Source organism: Centrocercus urophasianus, unplaced genomic scaffold (assembly GCF_019232065.1).
Source record: "Centrocercus urophasianus isolate 14NV4802_14NV808 unplaced genomic scaffold, USGS_Curo_1.0 seq_861, whole genome shotgun sequence".
Classification (NCBI taxonomy): Eukaryota; Metazoa; Chordata; class Aves; order Galliformes; family Phasianidae; genus Centrocercus; species Centrocercus urophasianus.
The window spans coordinates 20,333-42,147 of NW_024885490.1; the positions used below are offsets into that span (position 1 = coordinate 20,333).

A 21,815-nucleotide genomic window follows, 5' to 3' on the forward strand; every position below is an offset into this window, starting at 1 on the left:
TGTAGAGTTTGTTTCATCAGATTGTTTTCCATAAATTCTAAAGTAATTCAGAAGCAGTCTTTAAAATGGTTTATGTTTCCTCTTTCAAGGAACCTGCTATAACCTCTGATTAGGAAAAGATGGTAGTCTTTCTTGATAGATTTAATTACACTCAAAATGCTTGATTATTGTAGTCTTTAAGACGACAGCCTGTAGAGGTTTTAAAAAAAAATACTACAGGGGCAAGGGTCTTTGCAGTGTTATGGCTGCAGGCATGTTGGAGCATGTAAGAAAATCCATATTAATATCTAAAAATTCAGATCTTTATGACCAAGAGTTTATGTTTAGGAACCGGGGGCTGGGGGGTACCATAAAACATTGAGTGTGGAAGGGTAAAAATTAGGATTCTAGTTGTCTGTTATTGGGAAAAAGTAGAGAATGAAAGAAGTTTAAAGGGAAAACAGAATGATCTGCTTTGTGAAGAGAATGGTTCCCATAAGGCATCAAAAAGTTGGCCATTTTTAGATGTTTTGGAGAAAAACATCTGGGGTATGAATTCTCAAGATTATTTAAGGGAGTTAATAAAAGGATACCTTAGAAATGCTTAGTTATGTGCATTGATACTGTGTTTTGAAGCAGTGGTGTATTCTACTCCTTCCTGTTTGATCAGGGGACTGGAGCACCTCCCCTGTGAGGACAGGCTGAGGGAGCTGGGCTTGTTCAGCCTGGAGAAAAGAAGGCTGCAGGGTGACCTCAGTGCAGCCTTTCAATACTTAAAAGGAGCCTACGGAGGGGAGGGGAATCAACTCTTTGGAAGGGTTGATACGTGTAGGATGAGGGGAAATGGTTTTAAGTTGAGGGAGGGGAGATTTAGGTTGGACATCAGGGGGAAATTCTTTACCCAGAGAGTGGTGAGGTACTGGAACAGCTGCCCAGAGAGGTTGTGGATGCCCCGTCCTTGGAGGTGTTCAAGGGCAGGTTGGATGGGGCCCTGGGCAGCGTGGTTTAGCATTAAACATGGAGGTTGGTAGCCCTGCATGTGGCAGGGGGTTGGAGTTTGATGATCCTTGAGGTCCCTTCCAACCCGGGCCATTCAGTGATTCTGTGATTGCTGTGTAGAGGTAGCATTCATACTTGGTCACAATTTGCAGCTATTTAAAAATCATGTAGCTGTTTGTTATACATATTATACATGTTTTTGCATTTGGGAAGATGTGGATCCATCAGTGAAGGCACTGCTTAAATAATAATGCGGAAAGGAAAACAGCGCAGTGTGTCAGCTGTCATCTCATGTAAGGTGCTGCCCATACATATGATTTGAAGTGACAAATAATGAAGTCTATGTACAACTCTTTCAGGATGGCTTTAGACTGGGCTAAGCACTTTGGACAAACAGAGGTGGTTGACCTGTTGGAATCTTACAGGTAAGCTATGGCGGCTTCGCTAAAACAATTGTTTAATATAGTACGTAAACATCTGTGTCTCCCACCTTTTAATCAGAACAGTTTAATTTTATATACTCTAAAATATGACCTAAACAACAAGATTGGGAGTCAGAACATTTTGGAAGCATATTTAAAAAAACAAAAACAAACGAACAGGAAGTGTAGCATTATGGTGATTTTTTTTTTTTTTTCTTTTTTTTAAGCAACTCCTATGATAAATATGGTAAACAAACTTCTTTCTGTCATTAGCATTTGTTGTCCCACGTCATCGTAGTTGGAATTTCCATTCCTAGATGAAACGAGTCATCGTAACTTACATAAATACGTAGGTCACTTTGAAAGTTATGCCTCCTACTTCCATGGAAATGACAACAGATACGAAGAGCAAATGACACTACTTGGTAGTGCAAGTTCTCAGCTACACAGTTCTATTTTTTCAACACCATTAGCTGATTTGCATGGATGAGCTGATCAAGTGCTCTTCATTTTGAGGTATGGCAGCTGTGCTTGTTTTTTCACATCACTGTAACCACTGCTGAAATGCACCTGCCTCTGCCTCACTTTACTAACACCCACTGTCTGGTCTCCACAAATGTCCAGCAAGTCGTGAGGAAAACTGTTTTCCTCATGGAGTAATTCAACAACACAGCCTTGCATAAAGCACCGTTTTGTCAGGTTTCCCCTCTGGTGCCATCTGTTACATAGAAGACTGTCATGGAATATTGGCAGTAAGGTTCAACCTCTGCTGCCAACATCTGCCTCTGACCCTGCCCAGTGTAGTAAAATAGGGGGCGTTACTTTTGGAGCAGCCTTCATGTGTGGAGGAGATACTGATTCTGTACCATGTTTCCAAAGTAAGCATCTGAAATGAAAATAGTGCTTTTCTATGATGTTTTATTCTGTGTTGGTGATGCATTATATACCTACATAAAATGAACATTGTATGCCAGTACCATGCAGCCAGAACACTAAGGAGCTGATGGTAGGGAAGTGTTTGGAAAATACTCTTTTTAAATGTTTTTCCCTTAGCAGATGAAAAAAAAAAAGTAAAATGTTAAAAAGAAAGACATATATATACTTCTTCTCGGGTTTGCTTATGGTTATGTTTTGATGAAATGTAGGAAAGTTAATGCTAACAGCTGAAGTTCACCTGCTCTGCAGGGTAGTGCTCAAGTCAGTAATATTGTGGACATGTGGTTCTGCTGCAGTGTAGACTTAAAAATTGGTTACATGTAATCTTCTGAGTCTTGATCTAAGCTTGAATTGATGGGTGAATGCAAGCCCGAAGGAAGCAACTGAATATGTATATTTGTATGTTTTAGTGCTTCAATGGAATTTGGAAATCTGGATGAAAGTTCTCTGGTCCAAGCAAATGGTAATGACCTTGGAACAGAGGACAGAGAGTTGTTGAAAGCTTATCATCACAGTTTTAATGATGAGAAGGTGGATTTCGACCTGATCATGCACTTACTTTACAACATCTGCAATAGTTCTGATGGGGGTAGGTATACATACACAGTCTCATGTTATTGCTGTGGATTCAACTTCTGAATGAGTCATTTTTTCAGTAGGACCAAATAGGGAAGACCTTCTGGGTAGCAGTATGCGTGGCACTAACTGGTATTTTTATATATTTTAAGTGAGTGTCTGGTTTAATGTTGTGAATGGATTCTCTCTTTTAGGAGCAATTTTAATATTTCTTCCTGGATACGATGAGATAGTTAGCTTGAGAGACCGAATTATTTTTGATGACAAGAGATTTGTTGATAATGCACACAGGTAAAACCTCTAGTTTCAATGATTGTCTCTAGTTTTTTCTTTCTTTAAATATACTTAAAGACTACTCTTTGTTTTGCATTAGATACCAAGTATTCACACTTCATTCAAATATGCAAACTTTGGATCAGAAGAATGTGCTTAAAACTCCGCCTTCTGGCATCCGCAAAATAGCAAGTATCCGATGACTTCTTCAGATACTGCTCTCCGTAGTCTTTGCTTTTACAGTTACTGTTATGTTTTTCTGCCTGCAGATTCTTTCTACTAATGTTGCAGAAACCAGTATCACAGTCAGTGATGTTGTATTTGTTATTGATTCGGGAAAGATGAAGGAGGTATGACTGGGGGGAAGTAAACTTCCTAAGATTGTTTTAAAATAATAATACTAAGCTGTGATTTTTGGGGAAGTGGTGCTTTTTTATTAGCAGTCTAAAAACCTGGTGTGTGTAAAGTAACAGAACTCGCTGAAGTTTTGACATCCCTTTTGTTTATAACAAACCATAAAGATGCAAGAAAGTTGCCTTCTGACAGCCAGCTGCTTAAAAACCCTGGAAAAGCTGCTGCTGATTAGACAAGTAACTTGTCACTTCTGTGTACATTTTAAGGGAAGCCCATTAGTTTAGACCTTCATCCTCCTGGAAGTTAGAGAATACTGGGAGTTCCCTTTGTTGTTTTAATTGTATGTGAATGAAGTGTAATCGAATGTTAAGTTTTCAAATGTTTATGATATATTGAATGCCCCTTACTGGTTACTTGTGAAATAAACATAGATAACATAATTGAAGTACAGTTCAAAGCTCAGTGTATGGAGTAGATTTTGTGGGATATACCCGCAGTAGATCAACCAAGTTCTTATATTAATACAAGTATTTTGTGTTTCTGCACCAAATGCAGGAAAACTAGGACATAATTTCCAGGTGAGGAAATGAGCAAAATTTCATTGTGCATAATAGCGTATTTTTGCTTTCTGTTATGGTGCAAAGCACAACTCATCATTTCTTGACTTAACCTAGAAAGTTTTCGATGTAGAAAACTGTACCGAAAGATGTTGTGAAAGAGGTGGTGTAAATTCACCTACAACAAAGTACTTTAGAATGTAACTGTGTTCCAGAAGTCAGTGGTGCTTAGTATTGGTTTGAGGAGAACATTGTTGTCAGTGTAAGCCATTAGTAATTGTTCTTTCATGTACCCTAGTAAATCTTGATTTTATTTCCTTGTTTTTCTTTTTTAGAAGTCTTTTGATGCTCTGAGTTGTGTTACAATGTTAAGAACTGTGTGGATTTCAAAAGCCAGTGCTATCCAGAGAAGAGGGAGGTAATAAATACTTTGTACGTATTTTTATCTTGCAAGCATCCGCTACCCTGTACACTGAGAATGAAGTACTGAATGTAAGAGGAGCAGTGCTGGATAACAGTATTATTCTGGTCCGATGTAGTGTTTGACAGTGGCCAGTATTAATTCTCTGCAAGAAAAGCAAGGGTCAGCATATACTTCCTTAGAGTAATTTCCTGATAGAAATGTGACTTGGGAAATTCCCAAAGCTTTACAGTAGGTTCGTTTTTCTTCCGTGGAGGAATTTGTTCTCCTTTCACCTCAGTACTGCCAGCGCCCACTGGGCCCTATGGATTTTACACAACTTACTTTACTGTGGGAAAAGGAAGGCCTGTTACAAGTTTTCCATACTGCTTCATCGCTCTATTAGAAGAGACATTGAACAGTAATTCCTACATTCCTTTGTCAAATAAATTCCCGACTTCTGTTCTTCCCAGTGCTGGGTGAGGGCTAAGTGCAATAGTGGGTCCTGGGGGACTGTGTTTGCTGCTACAGCATTGGTATGAGTCTGCTGGAATTTCGTTCTGCCTGTGTTTGCTGTTTGTCCCCTCGCTCATTTGTTCAGCCCTTGTTCTACTTCTTACTCTGGACTGACTCCTGGTTCTTTGGGGCATGTTGAAGGGTTTTGCCAGAGGAAGAAATGAAGATATTCCTTATAGCAAAAACAATGTGATTCAGATTGACCTTGAACTTGCAAAACAAACAAAAAAACCCCAAACAACCAGAGAAACAAAAAACAACAAAACACTTTGGATGCTCAGGGAGCGCTTGCTTAACTTATTTTTTGTTTTTCTAGATCTTCCAGTGTTGGGGTAAAATCACAATAAATTTCTGTCGTATCAAAAGTGGTTCATGTTCTAGAAGTCTCTCGCTTCACATTTGGCTAAATGACAACTTTGTCTTTCTGTTACATATGCTTGTACACTTCTGTTCCATATCTGTGGGATGTTTTTGCATGTATATGTATGTTTTATGGGGGAGTTCATTGTTTTTTGTGATATTTTGCATTCCTCCTTTAGTTTAAAAGATGTTATAATTAATAGCTTACCATATTTTATGTTCAAGAGCTGGGCGCTGTCGGCCTGGAGTCTGCTTCCATCTCTTCAGCAAGCTCCGATTTCAGAATATGTTGGAATTTCAGACTCCGGAACTTCAAAGAATGCCGCTTCAGGCATGTGTTCTCTTATAAATTACAACTTCAGTGTAGTTGTTAGTGTCTAGCCATGTTATCAGTCACAGCAGGAGTTTTTTTGTGTAATCTTAACTTTGGATTTTTAACTTGTAGGAGCTTTGTTTGCACACAAAACTACTGGCTCCAGTTAATTGCCCAGTTGTTGACTTTCTCATGAAAGCTCCTGATCCTCCACCAGCTTTAATTGTGAGGAACGCCATACAAATGCTCAAGGTCAGCATAGGTACAGATCTAGATGGAATCGTATTTGCTTCTGTGCTTTTGGTGTGGCAACATGTGTTACTGAGTTTTGTGTTTCTTGAGACTGTTTAGTTACTGAAGGATGCTTTGTGTTTTTGTTCTGTTTTCATTTTTGTCATGTTTTCGTGTTAAGGGAAAAGAATGCTTAAGAACGTGGTCTCAAACTTCACACAGAGTTTGGCGTACGTTCTTAGTAGTCAGAGCAAGTCTATTTAATGTCTTGTATTCACATCTTTTCTATTTTCGCTGTATATTATTTTTGTCTATGCTCTTCTCTGCCCCACCCCCCACTTACTGTTTTGTTATCAGAAAATAGATGCCATGGATGTTTGGGAAGACCTCACTGAACTTGGTTATCATCTTGCCGAATTACCAGTAGAGCCACACCTTGGTAAAATGGTGCTGTGTGCTGTTGTTTTGAAGTGCCTGGATCCCATTCTCACTATTGCTTGCACTCTCGCGTATCGAGAGCCTTTTGTTCTACCTATGGTGGCCTCTCAAAAGCGTGCAGCTATGCTGTGCAGAAAACGTTTAGCTGCAGGAACATTTAGTGACCATATGGTGCTCCTCAGGGCTTTCCAGGTATTGTTCCATCTTCAGAAAGGGTACCAATAATAGCTTATGTAATAAGGAAGTGGTATAACATTGGATGTGAAATGATTGACTAGAGGGAGTCCTTAGAGAATAAAGGTTCTTTTTGTGTAGCAGCTTTACTGTCTTGAACTAATTAGTAATGTTGTAAGAAAACATTGTATTCAGCTGTTCAGTTTTATATTTTTTAACCTAAGTTTCAACCATTACCATTTTGACAGGATAGAAAACAACATAGAGATAGAGAGATGTAGGAGATAGATTAAGTTAATGTAGAGAATTGGGTAAACAAAATTTAGTAATTGACTAGAGAAATGGTTTAATACATTTCAGTTTCAGAATTGTTTTTGGCCTCTTTTTATTAACATATGTCACTGTATTTAAGTGCATTTTCTTATTTTCAAATTTGTCTATAGATTTGTTTAGCTGAAAAATACTCTTTGTAGGCATGGCAGAAGGCACGACGTGACGGCTGGGAGAGGGTCTTCTGTGAAAAAAACTTTCTTTCTCAAGCTACAATGGAAATCATCACAGGGATTAGAACTCAGTTACTTGGTCAGCTTAGAGCTTCAGGTAAGAAGCTCAGATTTTTCTTAACATAGTTTTTGAATTCAGTCTAGTACAAGTGTATATAGATTGTGACAGGAATAGTATTCACTGATTTTGTTTTCCTTTCCTAATGTGAAATGGACATGTACTTTCTGAGTGTGGTGAAGATGCTAGAGTGAGGAACTGTAGCTGATAACAGAATTAGATGCTAACCTAAGTGAAAATGCCCTCATATGTCCTCATTTCACTGGTTTTCGTAAGAAATCTGGTATGACTCGTATGTGAAATGTTGCCTTGAATTTTTATGTCCTATTAATTTATTTCTGTAAGAATGAATTACGTTTTGTGTTAGCATGAAACATCAAGAAGTATTTCCAGTATTTTTTTTCTTGGTGCTGTTAAAATTGGCAGTCTGAAAAATGCAGCCAATGCATAGTTTATTTCACCTTTGTCTCGAATTCCTTTTCAGAAACAGGAATATGAATAAGCAATCCAGTGTAATTTCTGTGTCCTCTTCAGGTTTTGTCAGAGCCAGAGGAAGTGCTGATATTAGAGATGTTAATGCTAACTCTGAAAACTGGGCTGTGGTTAAAGCTGCCTTAGTGGCTGGGATGTACCCCAATCTTGTGCATGTGGACAGGGAAAACCTGGTTTTGACAGGCCCAGAAGAGAAGAAAGTGCGATTTCATCCTACGTCTGTTCTTAGCCAGGCTCAGTACAAAAAGGTAATAAATATTACTCTCGTTTTTATGAACTGCAGATTCAAAAATATTCTGTCAAAGTGAAGTTTTAGAAACGTGCCTCTAAGTTCGTCAGTACTTTAAAGAATCGTGCGTGTGCCTGTTTTTAGACACTGTGATTTTAAAAAATGCTTTTCCTGCCGGGATGATAAAATAAAGCACTGGCTTAAGAGCACTGTTTTTTCACCAGAATTTAATTCACTTAATCCTTCTATTGGGACAAGATAATATGGCATAAAAAAAAAACAAGCAGCCTTGTTAGGAACCTGTTCTGGAGGTACAGTAATCTCTGCTGATAGTAGCAAGAAGTTCTGCTCTGAAGCTCAAATTTCTAGATACATGGAGAAGCAAGGTTTAGCTTCCCAGATGTTTGAATGTTGTTCTGAAGTGCGGTTGAGTTTTTCTGTGTGTATCTGTTCACATATTTGTACGTTTAAAATAATAAACATGTTTACATTTATTTTAATTACAAATAGAAGTTAAAACAGCCTAGTCTCTCGGTTGCTCTTGTGCAGATTCCGCCATCAAATGGGCAAGCTGCAGCTGTTCAGGCACTCCCTACTGACTGGCTTATATATGATGAAATGACAAGAGCTCGCAGGATAGCAAATATCAGATGTTGTTCAGTTGTAACACCTGTCACTGTGGCACTCTTCTCTGGACCAGCTAGGTTACCACATAATGCTTTGGAAGAGCCTTTGTCCTTTCGAGGTATATGGGGTTTTGGATTTGGAATGTTTCAGTTGGATATACAGCAGTATGTGGCATAGAAGGCTTCTTTCACAAGAATATGCAATACATGTGTTAGTGAATTCTTAAAGCTACAAAGCCACGGTACCTGTAGCTGTTGAAGAATAGTTTTCTGGTTCTGTAAGTAGTGCCTCAGGCACAGGCAAGTAATCTTCTAAATGTGTGTGATTTTTCAAAGAACATTGAGTGCTACATCTTTCTAATTTTGAATGTAACTGTTTAGGCATTTAATTCTTTATTATACTATCAGAAGTAACCACCATCTTGGCCTTACATGCTGCTGTAGGTAAAGATTATGAAACATATGACAAGGATTGGAATCTGTATTCTTAGTCTACGGTGATTTTTTTTTTTCTTGGGGTTCTCATTACAGGGCTGATTTCTTTGCAGATGCTAATTGATTATAAACAGCAATTACCCTGTTACGCTTTCTTTCTGTTACTGGTCCTCCGTTCTGAAAAATTACTTTTTAATCAAATATTGTTTCATCTTCCCCATATTTCTAACTTGAGTTGTAACTGATTGCTTAGACACGTTCTACCTGTTAAGGTGAAGTCTGAGGCATCCCTCATACAATGCTACTGAAGAATGACCTCAGGAGATCTCCTTCTCTTACTGCTGTAATACGTACGAAAACATACCGTATTAAACCACTTATGTCTGTACTGGACAGAAGCAGGTTTGCTTTCATTTGTCTGAGATTAGTTAACCAGAAAAAATGTTGAACACAGGCATTATTAAGTCCCAGATAATATTGGAATAATTACTTGTAAGTTACACTGATCTGAGAACAGTTCAGCATCATGTTGTGTTATGAGTAGTAGAGAAGTAGATTTACAGAATATCTTCCTCTAAGATTTGAAGGTTTATGATGTAAATGGGGGGGCAGTTATGGAATGCTGCTGCTTAGGGAAGCAGTGGAGCAAGAACTTCAGATTTGTCTCACAGGTTGTTTGGAGGCCTCCTTCAAGAAGGTAATATGCCTAGAAGCCCAGCTGAAGTGCCTCTGTACCAATGTATACAGTGTTGAATAAGCAGGAGGAATTGGAAATGGTGGTGCAATTGTAAAACTGTGATCTCACTGCTATCACAGAAACACGATGGGATAGCTCGTGTAACTGGAACACTATGATTAAGGGCTCTAAGCTTTTCACAAAGGAAAGACCAAGTAGGACAGATGAGTTTCCCTCTGTTGTTAAGAAGTGGCTAGACTGTGAAGAGCTGCCTCTGAGAAACAGTAATAACAAGTTTGAGAGCTTGTGGGTTACAAAGAGGGACTCGTCCAGTAAAAAACGTGTGGTGGTTGGGGTCTGTTACAGGCCACATCTGATCACGGAGAGCCTGCTGACAAGGCTTTTTCACTTCAGCCTTGAGGCGTTGTGCTCACAGGCTGTCATCCTGGTGGAGGACTTGAACCACCCAGATATCTGCTGGGAAGCAACACAGCCAAACTGCACGTGATTCGGGAGATTCCTGGGGTCCATTGATGATAAGCTTCTTGTTGCAGGTGTTGGATAGACCCACCAGAGGGGAAATGTTTCTGGGCCTGGTGCTCAACAGTGTAGAAGAGATCATTAAAGAGGTTAAGATTGGAGGCAGCCTGGGTTGCAGTGACAGTGCCCTGGTCAAGTTTGAGACCTTGAGGAATGTGGGCCTGGCAAAGAGCACACCCTCGTGGAAGGAGATGTTATGGCCCATGTGAGATGAGGAGATAAAGTGAGACAGACAGCCCAGCTTCACGAAGGGCAGATCATGCCTAAGCGTTCTGATGGCCTTCTGTGATGGAATGACTACTTCAGTTGTCCTTCCAGTGTCCACCAGTGTAGTCTACCTGGACTTGAGCAAGGCCTTTGCACAGTGCAATGGGGAGGGGCCTCTTCTCCCAGGCAATGAACAGGACCCGGGGAAATGGTTTCAAGTTGTACCAGAGGAGGTTTTGCTTGGAATTAGGACAAACTTTTTGTCTCAGAGAGTGGTCAGGCACTGGAATGGCTGCCCAGGGAGGTGGTGGAGTCGCCGTCCCTGGCAGTGTTCAAGAGGTGCCTGAATGAGGAGCTATTAGATATGGTTTAGTGCTTGTGGTAGCAGTGGTAACGAGAAGACAGTTGGACTAGATGATCTTATGGATCGTTTCCAACCTTGTGATTCTGTGCTTCTATGATTTTGAGATTCCTAGAAATCCTTGTTTGAGCCTGTTGTGTATCACTATGATCCACTTAAATCCACATAGCATCAGTTGCATGAGGGGACCCTCCCTCTGAACATCCAGCCCCATACGGGCAGTAAGGGTGCCAGAAGGTGCTGTGCTTTGCTACCAACCACATCCAAAGCAGCTCTGAACCCTTCACGTTCAGCTTAAGAAAACTTGATTTTCATAATTAGAAAGTCTGCCACTGTTTTAATTCCTGAAGTTAATTTACCAGAAATGCTGACGGTGGGTGAGTAGGACCACTGCTTCCTTGATTTGCATAGGCTTTGGTGTAGTGGGTTAACAGGGTGGATCTAGACTTGGTGTGAAATGGTATTGGCCTCTTTATAAACCCTAAGAGGGTGGATGCACGCAGTGGTATAAATCTACACTTTCCCAAGATAAGTTAAGTAACAAGCTTTAGAACAAGCTTTTCTGAACTGTGTCTGTGGTAGTTGTCCCTAGGTTGTAGAAGATGCTAGTAGTTACTCTGTTTCTGCTCTGTTTTTCTTGCTCTCCTCCTCTTCCCTCAACAGTACTTAAAATTTAGGTGGTAAATATACTAGCAGAAGTTGGTCGCGTCAGCTGTGGAGGTAGGACCAACATGGGCTTTAACTTCAAGGTAGCATTAAGCCTTTGTTCCACCTCAGAAGAACTTGTTTGAGATGGTGGAAATGGCAGTAGTGTGCACAGAGAACACTTTGATGTGGTAGTGCTTAGTTTGATGTTAGGTGTAAAATTCTGAGAATACTTTACAGCTTTCTTATGTAGTATTTCTGTAGCAACCAGTATTGATTGTTCTGTTAGAAAGGAAAGCCAGTATGGTTACATTAAATTACTTAAATTCATAGGTATGAATGGAACAGATTAATATCCTTAAGTTGTAGTTACGTAGTCCTGAAGTCTCACAAATTATAATATAGTTAGTAATGAAATAAGGCATGCAAATGATATTATGAAATGTCTGTTGTCAGCATTGGCACTGAAAATTGTGATGTACACACTTTCTTCCTCCGCAGACCATTTCATTTGATAGTTTGAGCCAGTTTATTTAAACTAAATAGCAATTTAGAAACAATATAGCAGAATATTTGTATTGCTTCTAGCTGGAAAATGCATTTCAAAGGTTAGCAGTTATGTTCTGCTTTTAATGACAATTAGCAAGAAGAAATGAAGTACAAAGAAATTTTCATTTATCCTTTTCATTTAAGTTTGATGGTATAGAAGTTCATCTATTTCGCCATCTGTTCCCTAGAACTTCTATTTGAGTATAAAGAAGAGAGAGTTTTAATCTTTCTTGTGATAGCCAAGGAGCAAGACCCTTAAGGAATAGTTTTTTAATAGAAATCAAGAATTACTTATAGAAACGAGACTCCATTTTAGTAGTATGTATATATACAGAGAGACATTTATGATTATTTAGGTCTGCTGCTTTCCTAGGAAATAAAGCATACAGCAGTGTGTGACTTTTGCGAAGAGCTTCAAGCCAGAAGTTTGTGTTATAACCTTCATCAATATCAACAAATGGTTACGTGGCTTGTGTCGTGAATGTGGGTGCTCACGTAACAGGACCTCAGGAGTTCTGGGTACTGGAGTTCTGCTGAAGCAAATGCAGACGAGCAGACTTGTTACTGAGATGTATTTGCAGCAAATAAATGTAATTTTAAAATATTTTTAATGTAGAAGGAAAACTGTGTTATTTCATGCATTATGCTATGAATAGTGCACATCTGATGACGATTGTATGGAAATGTGAATGCTCGTTTTATATCTGTTTGATTCAGGAAATAGGGTAGCTAATGATGACAGCGATAGTGGGATGGAGGACGAAAGATCCAATGTGGCACTACTGAAGCTAGATGAATGGCTCCATTTCAAATTGGACTCTGAAGTAAGTAATGTTCAGAGAAGCTCTGAATACTTTAGAAGGTGGAGTTAAGACTGGGTTAGGAAACATTCAGCATTCAGATGCGGTAGTAACGCTATCTTGCCAAAGAGTTCAGAACAGTTTTTAGATAATATGGAAGTTAAATTCTGGTCTTCTAAAATGTATTGTCATTTGAATTATTATGCATAAGAAAATGATCTCCCTTAGAAATTAAGCTCTTCCTTCAAAATCGTGTAATACTTTCTTTTCTCCCTGTCAGTCTGTATTCCTACAGGATAAAAGTGAAAGTGAAAAATAAGTTCTGTAAGTTTACTGTATAACTTTGAATTTCTCGTAGAGCTGATTGAAATGGAAAGTTCTAGTAATGACCTTGAAGCACCTTTTTTCTTCCATGTATAGGAACTGAGTAGCTTTCTTTAAATCTTTTTTTTTCTTCCAGCTTTACTGGTGGTTGAGTATGGCCCTTTGGCTTGCACTCTGTTCATCGTAGAATACCAGATGCTGCCTGATAAGAGAGTGTATACCTGTGCAATCTAACTTTCATTAGTGTTTAACAGTTTGTATTCATGACAGGTTGCTGGTTTGCTGATGCAGCTCAAACTCAAGTGGCATAACTTACTTCTGCGCCGTATGAGAGCTCCTTCTAAACCTTGGTCTCAAGCTGATGAAATAACTATAAGAACAATTGTATCTGTTTTAAGTACTGAAGAACAGTTTGCGGGATTGCTGCAGCCTTCAGGAGTTGGTCAGAGGCCAAGGCCTGTTTCTTACAATGAACTTCCTTCAGCACCTACCTGGAGGTCAGCCAGCACCTCAGCAGAAAATGAATTATCTGTTGATTCCTCTAATGCTGAAAAGTAAGCTTCTGAAAACTTATGATTTCACTGATGAAAGTTCCATGTGTGTGCCTGCTGTATGACAGTACAGGTGAGAGCGTTCCTGAATTGTGATCTCAGAGAGATCACAGTAAGTAAAAGTAGTAGCAGAAAGTTTAGCATTGTAAACTGATGCGTGATGAGCAGTATGCATTTCTTAGATTTGAAGTGTTTGATGTAGTTTGTAATTTCTGTAATGCATGTAGTTATGTGATACAGTACTGTGTATACCTTAGTATTTCTGTGATTGCTTGCCAAACCCTTGTATATTAACACCATTTGGTACCAACCTCTACGTTTAGAGTTCTGAGGAAGTCTGCACATCCAGCATTTCATCAGCCAAGGAGATACAAAGAGAAAAACATTTTGTCTTCCAAACGAACATCAGATGAGAAGTCAGATCAGTCATCAGTGAAATCTACAGGCAGCAGTTCCTGTCCTAGCCCACGTGCCAGTCCTTCTCCAATGTCTGGAAAGGTAGCATTCATAAACTACCCACTTTGATATCCACTCTGAATTTCAGAAATAAATGCACTGGTAACTTTCAATAGTGCTGTGCATTACATGGATAAATTAAGATCTTTGTGTTTTGACTTTTAACAGCTGCATAGCACTTTTTTTTTCTTGCAGCTTTCAACCTAGGTTAAATATCCTCATTATGCTAGTTAGATACAGTTAAATTATTTTTTTGTACACTGCTGAAGTCAAGTCTATGCGAAATAGGAAATCAGAGGTAAAGCTATCCAAAGCAGAAGAGTTGTTCTAAAACTGTATATAATAAGCTGAGAAGGTGTTCTAGATTCTTCTTCTGAGCTAGTCCATAATACAGATCTGAAGATATATGTGGTAATTCTGAATGCATTGTTTTTGCTTTGATTTCTGCCTCCTGTTCCTGTAGTAGCAGATACCAAGATACTGATTCTCTTCTTTTTCATTTTGTTACCCACCTTATTTTTGCTCCTTTAATTTGTTTTTCTTGTAATGTTTTCTCTTTGAACGACAAACACTTCAACAAAGCGTGTGGTTCGTGGTGAGGCTGCTGCGGTAATTCTCCCAGTATGTTGAGATGGTCAACCAAAGTGATAGTAAACCAATCACTAAGAAGTAAACCTATTCTAAACCTCTAGGTATTGACACAGTGTCATTGGAGGGCTTAGGAATTTTGAAGTCTATCCGTTTGAAAATTTAGTCACTGTGGAAGAGAATGGGTGTTTCCTGAAGTACTTGAGGCAACAGTTGGGAAGGATTGATTTCTAGAAGGACACAAGGTGTGTCAAACATCAAAGCGTTTAAGTTAATCACTAGGCTACTGAGTCGTCTTCTTTCTTGCTTGTTTGCTGCTTCTCAAGAATACTTGTTTTGAAAGGAGCTTCGAAAATGTAGAATAGATCTGAAATGCATTTAAAAGGCAATCCATACAGAATGCAATTAAAAGCCAATCCATGCAGAACAAACTCAGCAGTTCCGTGTTTGTAATACAGTCTGGGGGTGGAGAGCAGGAATACAGTGAAAAGATTTGTCCTTATGTTGTAAGAGTTGAAAACTAAAAGTTCATCATAAGTGAATTTTTCTGGTGTTCCAAAACTTCACCAAGACTTAAGTCTGCTAGTTTGCTGCTTTATAATGAGAAGCAGCAATCTGCAAAACCTTGATATTTCTCAACAGAAAGGTGTACAGTCTGTTACGCCAAGTAATGAACGAAAACCAAGCAGAGCTTTTTGGGAGAGCAGCTTGGTCTACTTTATTTTCTGTTCAAGGATCTGGCTGCTTTCAGGTGAGTTCTTACTTTGTCCTTACTTAATACCAGTTATGAGGGGAGTGCAGCAGAGATGACTCCAGTGTGAAGATTTTTACTTAGGGTTTTTGACTTTCTAGTTAGTAAAGTGTAAAAGCAAATGAATGTGATGGCTAAGAAAAGTGTTCTTCATTCATGTCTGTAATGTGCCTTCTCAGGTAACTTGACCTTATTGCTCAAGTAGTGAAGACGGAATGGCATTCAGGCATCTGTCAGGTTGTTTTTAATGAGTTAGCTACATTAATCCATTAAAAAGAAACAAACGAAAAAGCTGAAGGATTGCTACAGTTACCTTTGCAGTCAAAAGCTAACGTTGTAAGTGAACAAGCAGCTACAATGCATTGGCAGTTCTGAGAGACTGATAAGTGACTCACAGTAGGACAGACTTGGATGAAATCTCTCATGCCTTAGCAGTGATTTCTGAAACCTAGAAGGCTAGGAAGTTGTATTATGATTCTTGAGCAGCTTTGTCTTGCCTTCACAAATGTTTAGGTCAGAGGATTGGTCTTCATGACCTTTGAAGGGTACGCAGTAATATTTTGCTTGGTGAATTCTAGTTTAGAGAGATACTTGTCAACATAGAACCTGATTGGAAGTTAAAGACCTGGTGTGGTTGGGTGAATCTGTGTATCAGCTGCATTGTCAAAAGGGCTAAACTGAACTTTCCCCGTTCAGTTTGCAAAAGCCTACTATATCTTTTTCCCACAAAACTGTTCATAAAAGCTAGTCTAATGAACAAGTCCAGGTGAATGCAGCTGTCATAGTGATGGCATGTAATGATTTGGCCAAAGCAGATGTACTGTTGGAAAGGAATGTTGGCGTGCTATTTGGTACTGAAAATGATCTGCTGTGTTGGTGCTCTCCTCCAGAAAGGAAATGGAAAGAAAGAGATGCTGAAATCTGGAGTGTCAGTGGTTGATGTTACCTTACCTCCATTTTTCACATTCATGAGAATTTGAAATTTACATTGCAGTTAATGTTTTACTGCATCAAGTCTCTCTTTTTTAAAAAATTTCCATTCCATCCACTAATTTCCACTGACGTCTGTCTTGAGCTAAATCTGTTTCAACTGCGTGTCTGGTGATTTAATGCTGGTAGATAAGGAGGGTCAGGCAGAGATCAGCGAGGGAAACTCAGCGCCCACAAATCCGTGTGTCCCAATGGGATGCACCCATGAGTTCAAAGGGAGCTGGAAACAGTGATTGCCCAGCCACTCTATCATCTTTGAGAGGTATTGGAACATGGGGAAGGTGTCTGTGGAATGGAAGAAAGCCACTGTCAGTTCATCTTCAAAAAGGGGAAAGGAGAAGGAGCTGGGCAACTCCAGGCCTTTCACCTTGACCTCTGTACCAGGGAACGTCGTGGAATAGATTATCTTGAGTACAATCACACAGCATATGCAGGACAAGCAGAGGATCAGGCCTAGTCAGCATGGGTTCATGAAAGGCAAGTCCCACTTGACCGTCCTCATCATGAGGCCTGTGGACGTAGTCTGCTTAGACGTGCGTAAAGCCTTTGACCTGTTTCTCCCAGTATTCTCTTGGAGAAGACAGCAGCCCATGGCTTGAACAGGTACACTGTCTAAAAACCTGGCTGGATGGCTGGGCCCAGCTCATGGAGGTTAAATCCTCCTGGTTACTAGTGGTGTTTTGCAGGCGTCAGCATTGGACCTGGCCTTGCTTAATGTCTTTGATGATTTGGGTGAGGGATTGAGTAACACCTCAGTGAGTTTGCAGATGACAGCAGGTTGGGAGAAAATGTTGATGTGCCTGGGTGCAGGAAAGCACTACAGAGGGATCTGGATGGGCTGGATCAATGGGCTTAGGCCAGCTGTATGACCTTGTAACAAGATCCAGTGCCCAGTCCTGCATTTTGGTTACATTTGGACTCCTTGGTTCAAGGAACTTTTAGAGAGTATCCAATGGATGGCCACAGAGATGATGAGGGGCCTGGAGCATTTCTTGCATGAGGTAAGACTGAGAGACCTGAGATACCAACCTGGAAAAGATGAGGAGGGATCTTACTAGTGCTTAAAAATATCTAAAGGGTGGACGTCAAGTAGATGGAGGCCAGGCTCTTATTTTTGGTGGCCAGTGACTGGGCAAGGGGTGATGGGCACAAGCTGGAACACAAAGTTCCATCTGAACATGAGAAAGAACTTTGCTCTTAGGATTGACAGAGCATTGGAATGAGCTGTTCTCACTGGAATGAGAGAAGTTGTGTCGAGTTCTCTGGAGGTGTTTGAGACTAGCGTGGATACTTTCCTGTGTAACATACTCTAGGGAACCTGCTTTAGGAGAAGGGTTGGACTAAATGATCCCCTGAGGTCCCTCCCAGCCTCTGTGAATCTGATTTGTGGGCCTTTCCTGGGCTGCGTAGAGCTTCGGTTCTATGTCTGGAGCGCCTCCTCCCCTTCTCTTGCACAGGTCTCAGGGCCTGCAGGGCTGCTTCTCTCCCATTTCTCACTCCTCTCTTAGCTGCTGTTGTGCAGTCGTTTTCCCTCTCTTAACTCTGATTGTCTCAGAGCACAGCTGGTGTCTCCTGTGGCTCAGCTCCGGCAGCAGCGTATCCCTTTTGGTGCAGTTGGAGGTGGTTCTGCTCTCACATGGGACACTGCTTAATTCTGCTTGCCGAAGCTTCCATGCAGAGACCCCTGCTACCAAAACCTTGCCACGTGAATCCGATTCAGTGTCTTCAAATGGTAGTGCGTGCTGCTAACTGAGGAGTCCAGGGAGAGTACAGCATTATGACTTGCAGAAAAGACGGCAGAATAGGTAGATGAGCTGGATGCGATTCGTTGTTGTAGTTTTGATTTTTTTGTTTTTGGAGAAAGGAGATAAGTAGGGGAAGAAATCTTGTTTGTTTCCTTTTTTATACTCTCTGAATGTTTGTCTTTTTTGTAATTTATTCCCTGTTCTTTGGAGAAAAAGAAAACCAAAGCAGCTCTGACTTCTGTGTTTGACAAACAGCTACCTTGTATTAATTCTGTGTGAAAATTTAACAGAAGGTGGGAATGAAAATGCAATAACATCTACAACTTAACAGAATAGCTAATGGACTGTTATGTAATACGGTGTTATTGTTGATGTTTTTATGACATGTAAAACTTTGCTGAGTCTTTCAGTGTAGTCACAAGTGACTAATAGACTTTGCTCGTGGTCAGATTTCAGAGAGCATCTTTGAAGAGGAAAAAAGAAAGATACTTTTGGTTTTTCTAGATTAAACATTTTTATACATCCAGCTGCTTGAGGGATATAGTGAGATCACCCTAAAAGTAATTTGAATGCTTAGTCTTCAGTGCAATCATTATTGAATTCCACAGTTTAAAACTGTGTTTTTCCTTTTGTGTTTCAGTTTTTGTTCCAGAGATTTGCTAGGATGTCTTTAGCGATACAGGCTTGGGGAGGAAAGGCTGGAAAGCTGCCTGATGGAAAGGGACCTTGGTGTACCGATGGACAGTGAGCTGAATATGAGCCACCTGTGCCCTGGTGGCCAAGAAGGCCGATGGCATCCTGGCCTGTATGAGAAATGGCGTGGTGATCAGGAGTAGGGAAGTCGTCGTGCCCCTGTGCTCAGCACTGGTGAGGCCCCACCTCGAGTACTGTGTTCAGTTTTGGCATCTCAGCACAGAAAGGACATGGAGGTGCTGGAGCAGGTCCAAAGAAGAGCAGCAAGGCTTGTGAAGGGCTTGGAGAATATGGCCTGTGAGGAGAGATGAAGGAGCTGGGGCTGTTTACTCTGGGGAAAAGGAGGCTGAGAGGAGACCTTACTGCTCTCTTCCAATATCTGAAAGGTGACTGCAGCGAAAGTGGGGTTGGTGTCTTCTCACTGGTGACAGGAGACAGGCTGAGGGGAAATGGCCTCAAGTTGTGCCAGTGGAGGTTTAAGTGGATATGAAGAAAAACTTGTTTACAGAAAGGGTTGTTAAGCACTGGAATAGGCTCCAGGGAGGTGGTTGTGTCACCATGCATGAATGTATTCAAGAACCGTTTGGATGTGGTGCTCAGGGACATGATTTAGGGGAAGGTTGTTAGAGTAATATGGTTGGACTTGATGATCTTGAAGGTCTTTTCCAACCTGATCAGTTGATTCTGTGATTCTATGGCAAATAGTTCTTCAGACCGAAAGAGTCTTAAGGATCTTTACACAACTGTTCTCTATTTATGGCCGTGATTCTACAAAGAGGAAACCTATCACTTGTTTGCACTTTACTGAATTAAGCTTAGAATAGAGAGAATAATAATCTTTGTTTTTAGAAAGGCACAGGATATGTGGTTCAGATGTTCTTGTGTGTAGTGGTGGTCTGTTCAGTGAGAATTGTCTTCTTAAAAAATGATGTCTTACCGTGGATGGAAAGAAAGCTTGAACCAACTGGGCTGATGTTTAGTCTTCTTTCAGCCCTATTTAAAAGAATCAAAATCTTGTGCAGGGAGGTTCCAATGTATGTCTCAACAGCAAAGAGAATGAGTTCTTCCAGAGAAACTGGAAGTAATCGCCTTTATCTGTCTTGTTGCAGGTAGTTTAATACAGAACAGACTTCTCTAATTCTCTGCTTATTTCTAGGAGCTAGACCCGCTAATTGGAGAGCAGTTGCTCCAGCTCTGGGATCATACTACTTCAGCAGGAAAAAGCTCAACTGACAACGTAAAGTAATAAAACAGAAGTAGGTATTTCTTGTATTATTTGCTTTTTGTGATAGAGGAAAAGCTATCTATGTGCAATTTAGCTCGACAGCGTTTGTCCTTGCAGCTGTTAAGAAATAAGAGAAGGTAATGTTTGCTAACTGCTTGCTTTTTTTTCCAGCCCTGGGTGTCAAAAATTACTTAAAGCCAGAAATGTGCCTCCAGTGAGAAGATGAGGAAGAAGATGGTGCAACAAGGCCTGAAAGTGTTAGTGATGCTGTGCAGCTAGCACTGGAAGAGTAAAAGGAAATAAAGTTGACTGTAATATTTCTCATGTATTAACAAAAATCTTAACGTTGTTCACCCGCCTGATTTCAAGTGAATTATTTTTTTCTACAGTAAAATATTTAGTGTGTAGGTGATTTTCAGAAATAGGGTTAAATTAAGAACAAAATCTGCCATTGTGCTTACTGAGTTTTAAATGGCACAGCAAGTACAGTTTGAACTGTTGAAGTACACAGTTACGTTCAAAGCTTTTTCAGCATGAGTGGTAAAGAAACCAGTGTAATAATTGGTCTTGTGTGTTGTTGAAATGAAATAAATTTCCTTTACTAAAATGAATGAAAGATTTCCTTAAGTATTAGTTGACGTTCCATGTGAGAAATCAATATGTATTCATACAAACAATTGAGCAGCTGGAGAATATAGAAGTTCACTGAAATATGTAAATCAAAGGGAGTGTGAGACTCCTTTGAGAGTTGTCTTGTTTGATGTCTGCTCCCAGTTGGTAGTTTTACACCTTGTTAACGATGAGCGTAGTTTACTAAGTCTCAGTTGCGTGGTAATGGGTGAAAGTCAAGTAGGGCCCCACTGTGGGCATTCTTAGGAGGGGATTTGGGTTCATTAAAAAATAACTGCCAGCACAGCTTTCTTTGATTACCGAGTTTCTCTTTACAGGTTAAGTTCTTGCTTTGTAAGATTAGTGTCAATTCCCTCTATTTGCTGTCAGCACGATGTTTGTAGTTGATGTTAAAATAAACACAGAGCGTTTTCTGCCTCTGAGCCTGCTCTTTTGGTGTTGATGTCTACTGAAGTGTTCCTAGGGAGTACAGAATGCTCCGTTCATTCTTGCGTGCTGTGTAGTGTCTGCTATGCATACCCAGTTGGTACTGACTTCACAAGTCTGCTTGGATGCTGGTAAAGCTAGTATTGCCTGACAGGGTATTTCTGGAGAGCACGAATGCAATGAAGGTGTAAGTCTATTGTCATGTTCTCCAGTACTGCTGGGCTGTAGCATGCAAGACAACTTGGGCTTGTATTGCCTTGTACAGTATTTTGGAGTCCTGTGCACGTGAGGGTTAGAACTGGATGGGTAGCAGGAGTGGGATGTGACTGGTCAACAGGCTGAGAGTGGTGCTGCTGTGGTGTGACAATAGAAATGACAGTCTGTCCGTGGAGTCTTGACATTTGTTTGGAAGTCACTAGTGCAGACGAAGCCGTTTTCTTCTTCCTGCCTGCCTGATAACCATGGTCATGCAGGTCTTCATGTGCACAGGTATTGGAACTGGCCCAGTCTTAGTGGATCACTACACTTCCCTGTCTTTAGGATATAGGTGATCTTACTACTCATCTGTATTTATTCCTGTATTGTTATTCAGAGAGAATTACTTATCCCTAAAGATTTTGGTCTAGTAGATGTTACTATAATCCTTGGTACTTGGCAAGGCTGCCTTAAAAGTGTCCCAGCCTACAGTGAAGGTATTTTTTGGTTGGTTTGCTTTTCCCTCTTAGCACCCTTTGTTGTGGGTTCCCTTGTTGTTGTGTTGTGTTGATACATGTAAGAAATTTCTTCA

The 21,815-nt window shown here is 40.2% G+C and overlaps 1 protein-coding gene across 6 annotated transcripts in view; it reads left to right on the forward strand.

The window, feature by feature from the left end:
* YTHDC2 (YTH domain containing 2) overlaps nt 1-21,024 on the forward strand; it is a 36,621-nt gene extending 15,597 nt beyond the window's left edge. The window contains exons 12-28 of one of the 6 annotated variants that reach the window (XR_006171934.1): nt 1,338-1,403; nt 2,747-2,925; nt 3,107-3,203; nt 3,286-3,373; nt 3,455-3,535; nt 4,432-4,514; nt 5,598-5,703; nt 5,818-5,937; nt 6,274-6,546; nt 7,002-7,128; nt 7,624-7,829; nt 8,360-8,555; nt 12,567-12,673; nt 13,244-13,527; nt 13,848-14,022; nt 18,695-18,921; nt 19,904-19,987. Coding sequence is in view for 3 of the 6 variants with exons in the window: in XM_042838611.1 (XP_042694545.1) it covers nt 1,338-1,403; nt 2,747-2,925; nt 3,107-3,203; nt 3,286-3,373; nt 3,455-3,535; nt 4,432-4,514; nt 5,598-5,703; nt 5,818-5,937; nt 6,274-6,546; nt 7,002-7,128; nt 7,624-7,829; nt 8,360-8,555; nt 12,567-12,673; nt 13,244-13,527; nt 13,848-14,022; nt 19,904-19,993 (2,278 nt within the window). In the remaining 3 variants the exon portion in view is untranslated. Of the gene's footprint in view, nt 1-1,337; nt 1,404-2,746; nt 2,926-3,106; nt 3,204-3,285; nt 3,374-3,454; nt 3,536-4,431; nt 4,515-5,597; nt 5,704-5,817; nt 5,938-6,273; nt 6,547-7,001; nt 7,129-7,623; nt 7,830-8,359; nt 8,556-12,566; nt 12,674-13,227; nt 13,528-13,847; nt 14,023-18,694; nt 18,922-19,903; nt 20,004-20,143 lie in introns of those variants that run through there. The other 5 variants (XM_042838611.1, XR_006171935.1, XR_006171936.1 and 2 more) reach the window with 5 other exon arrangements.
* The last annotated feature ends 791 nt before the right edge of the window (nt 21,025-21,815 follow it).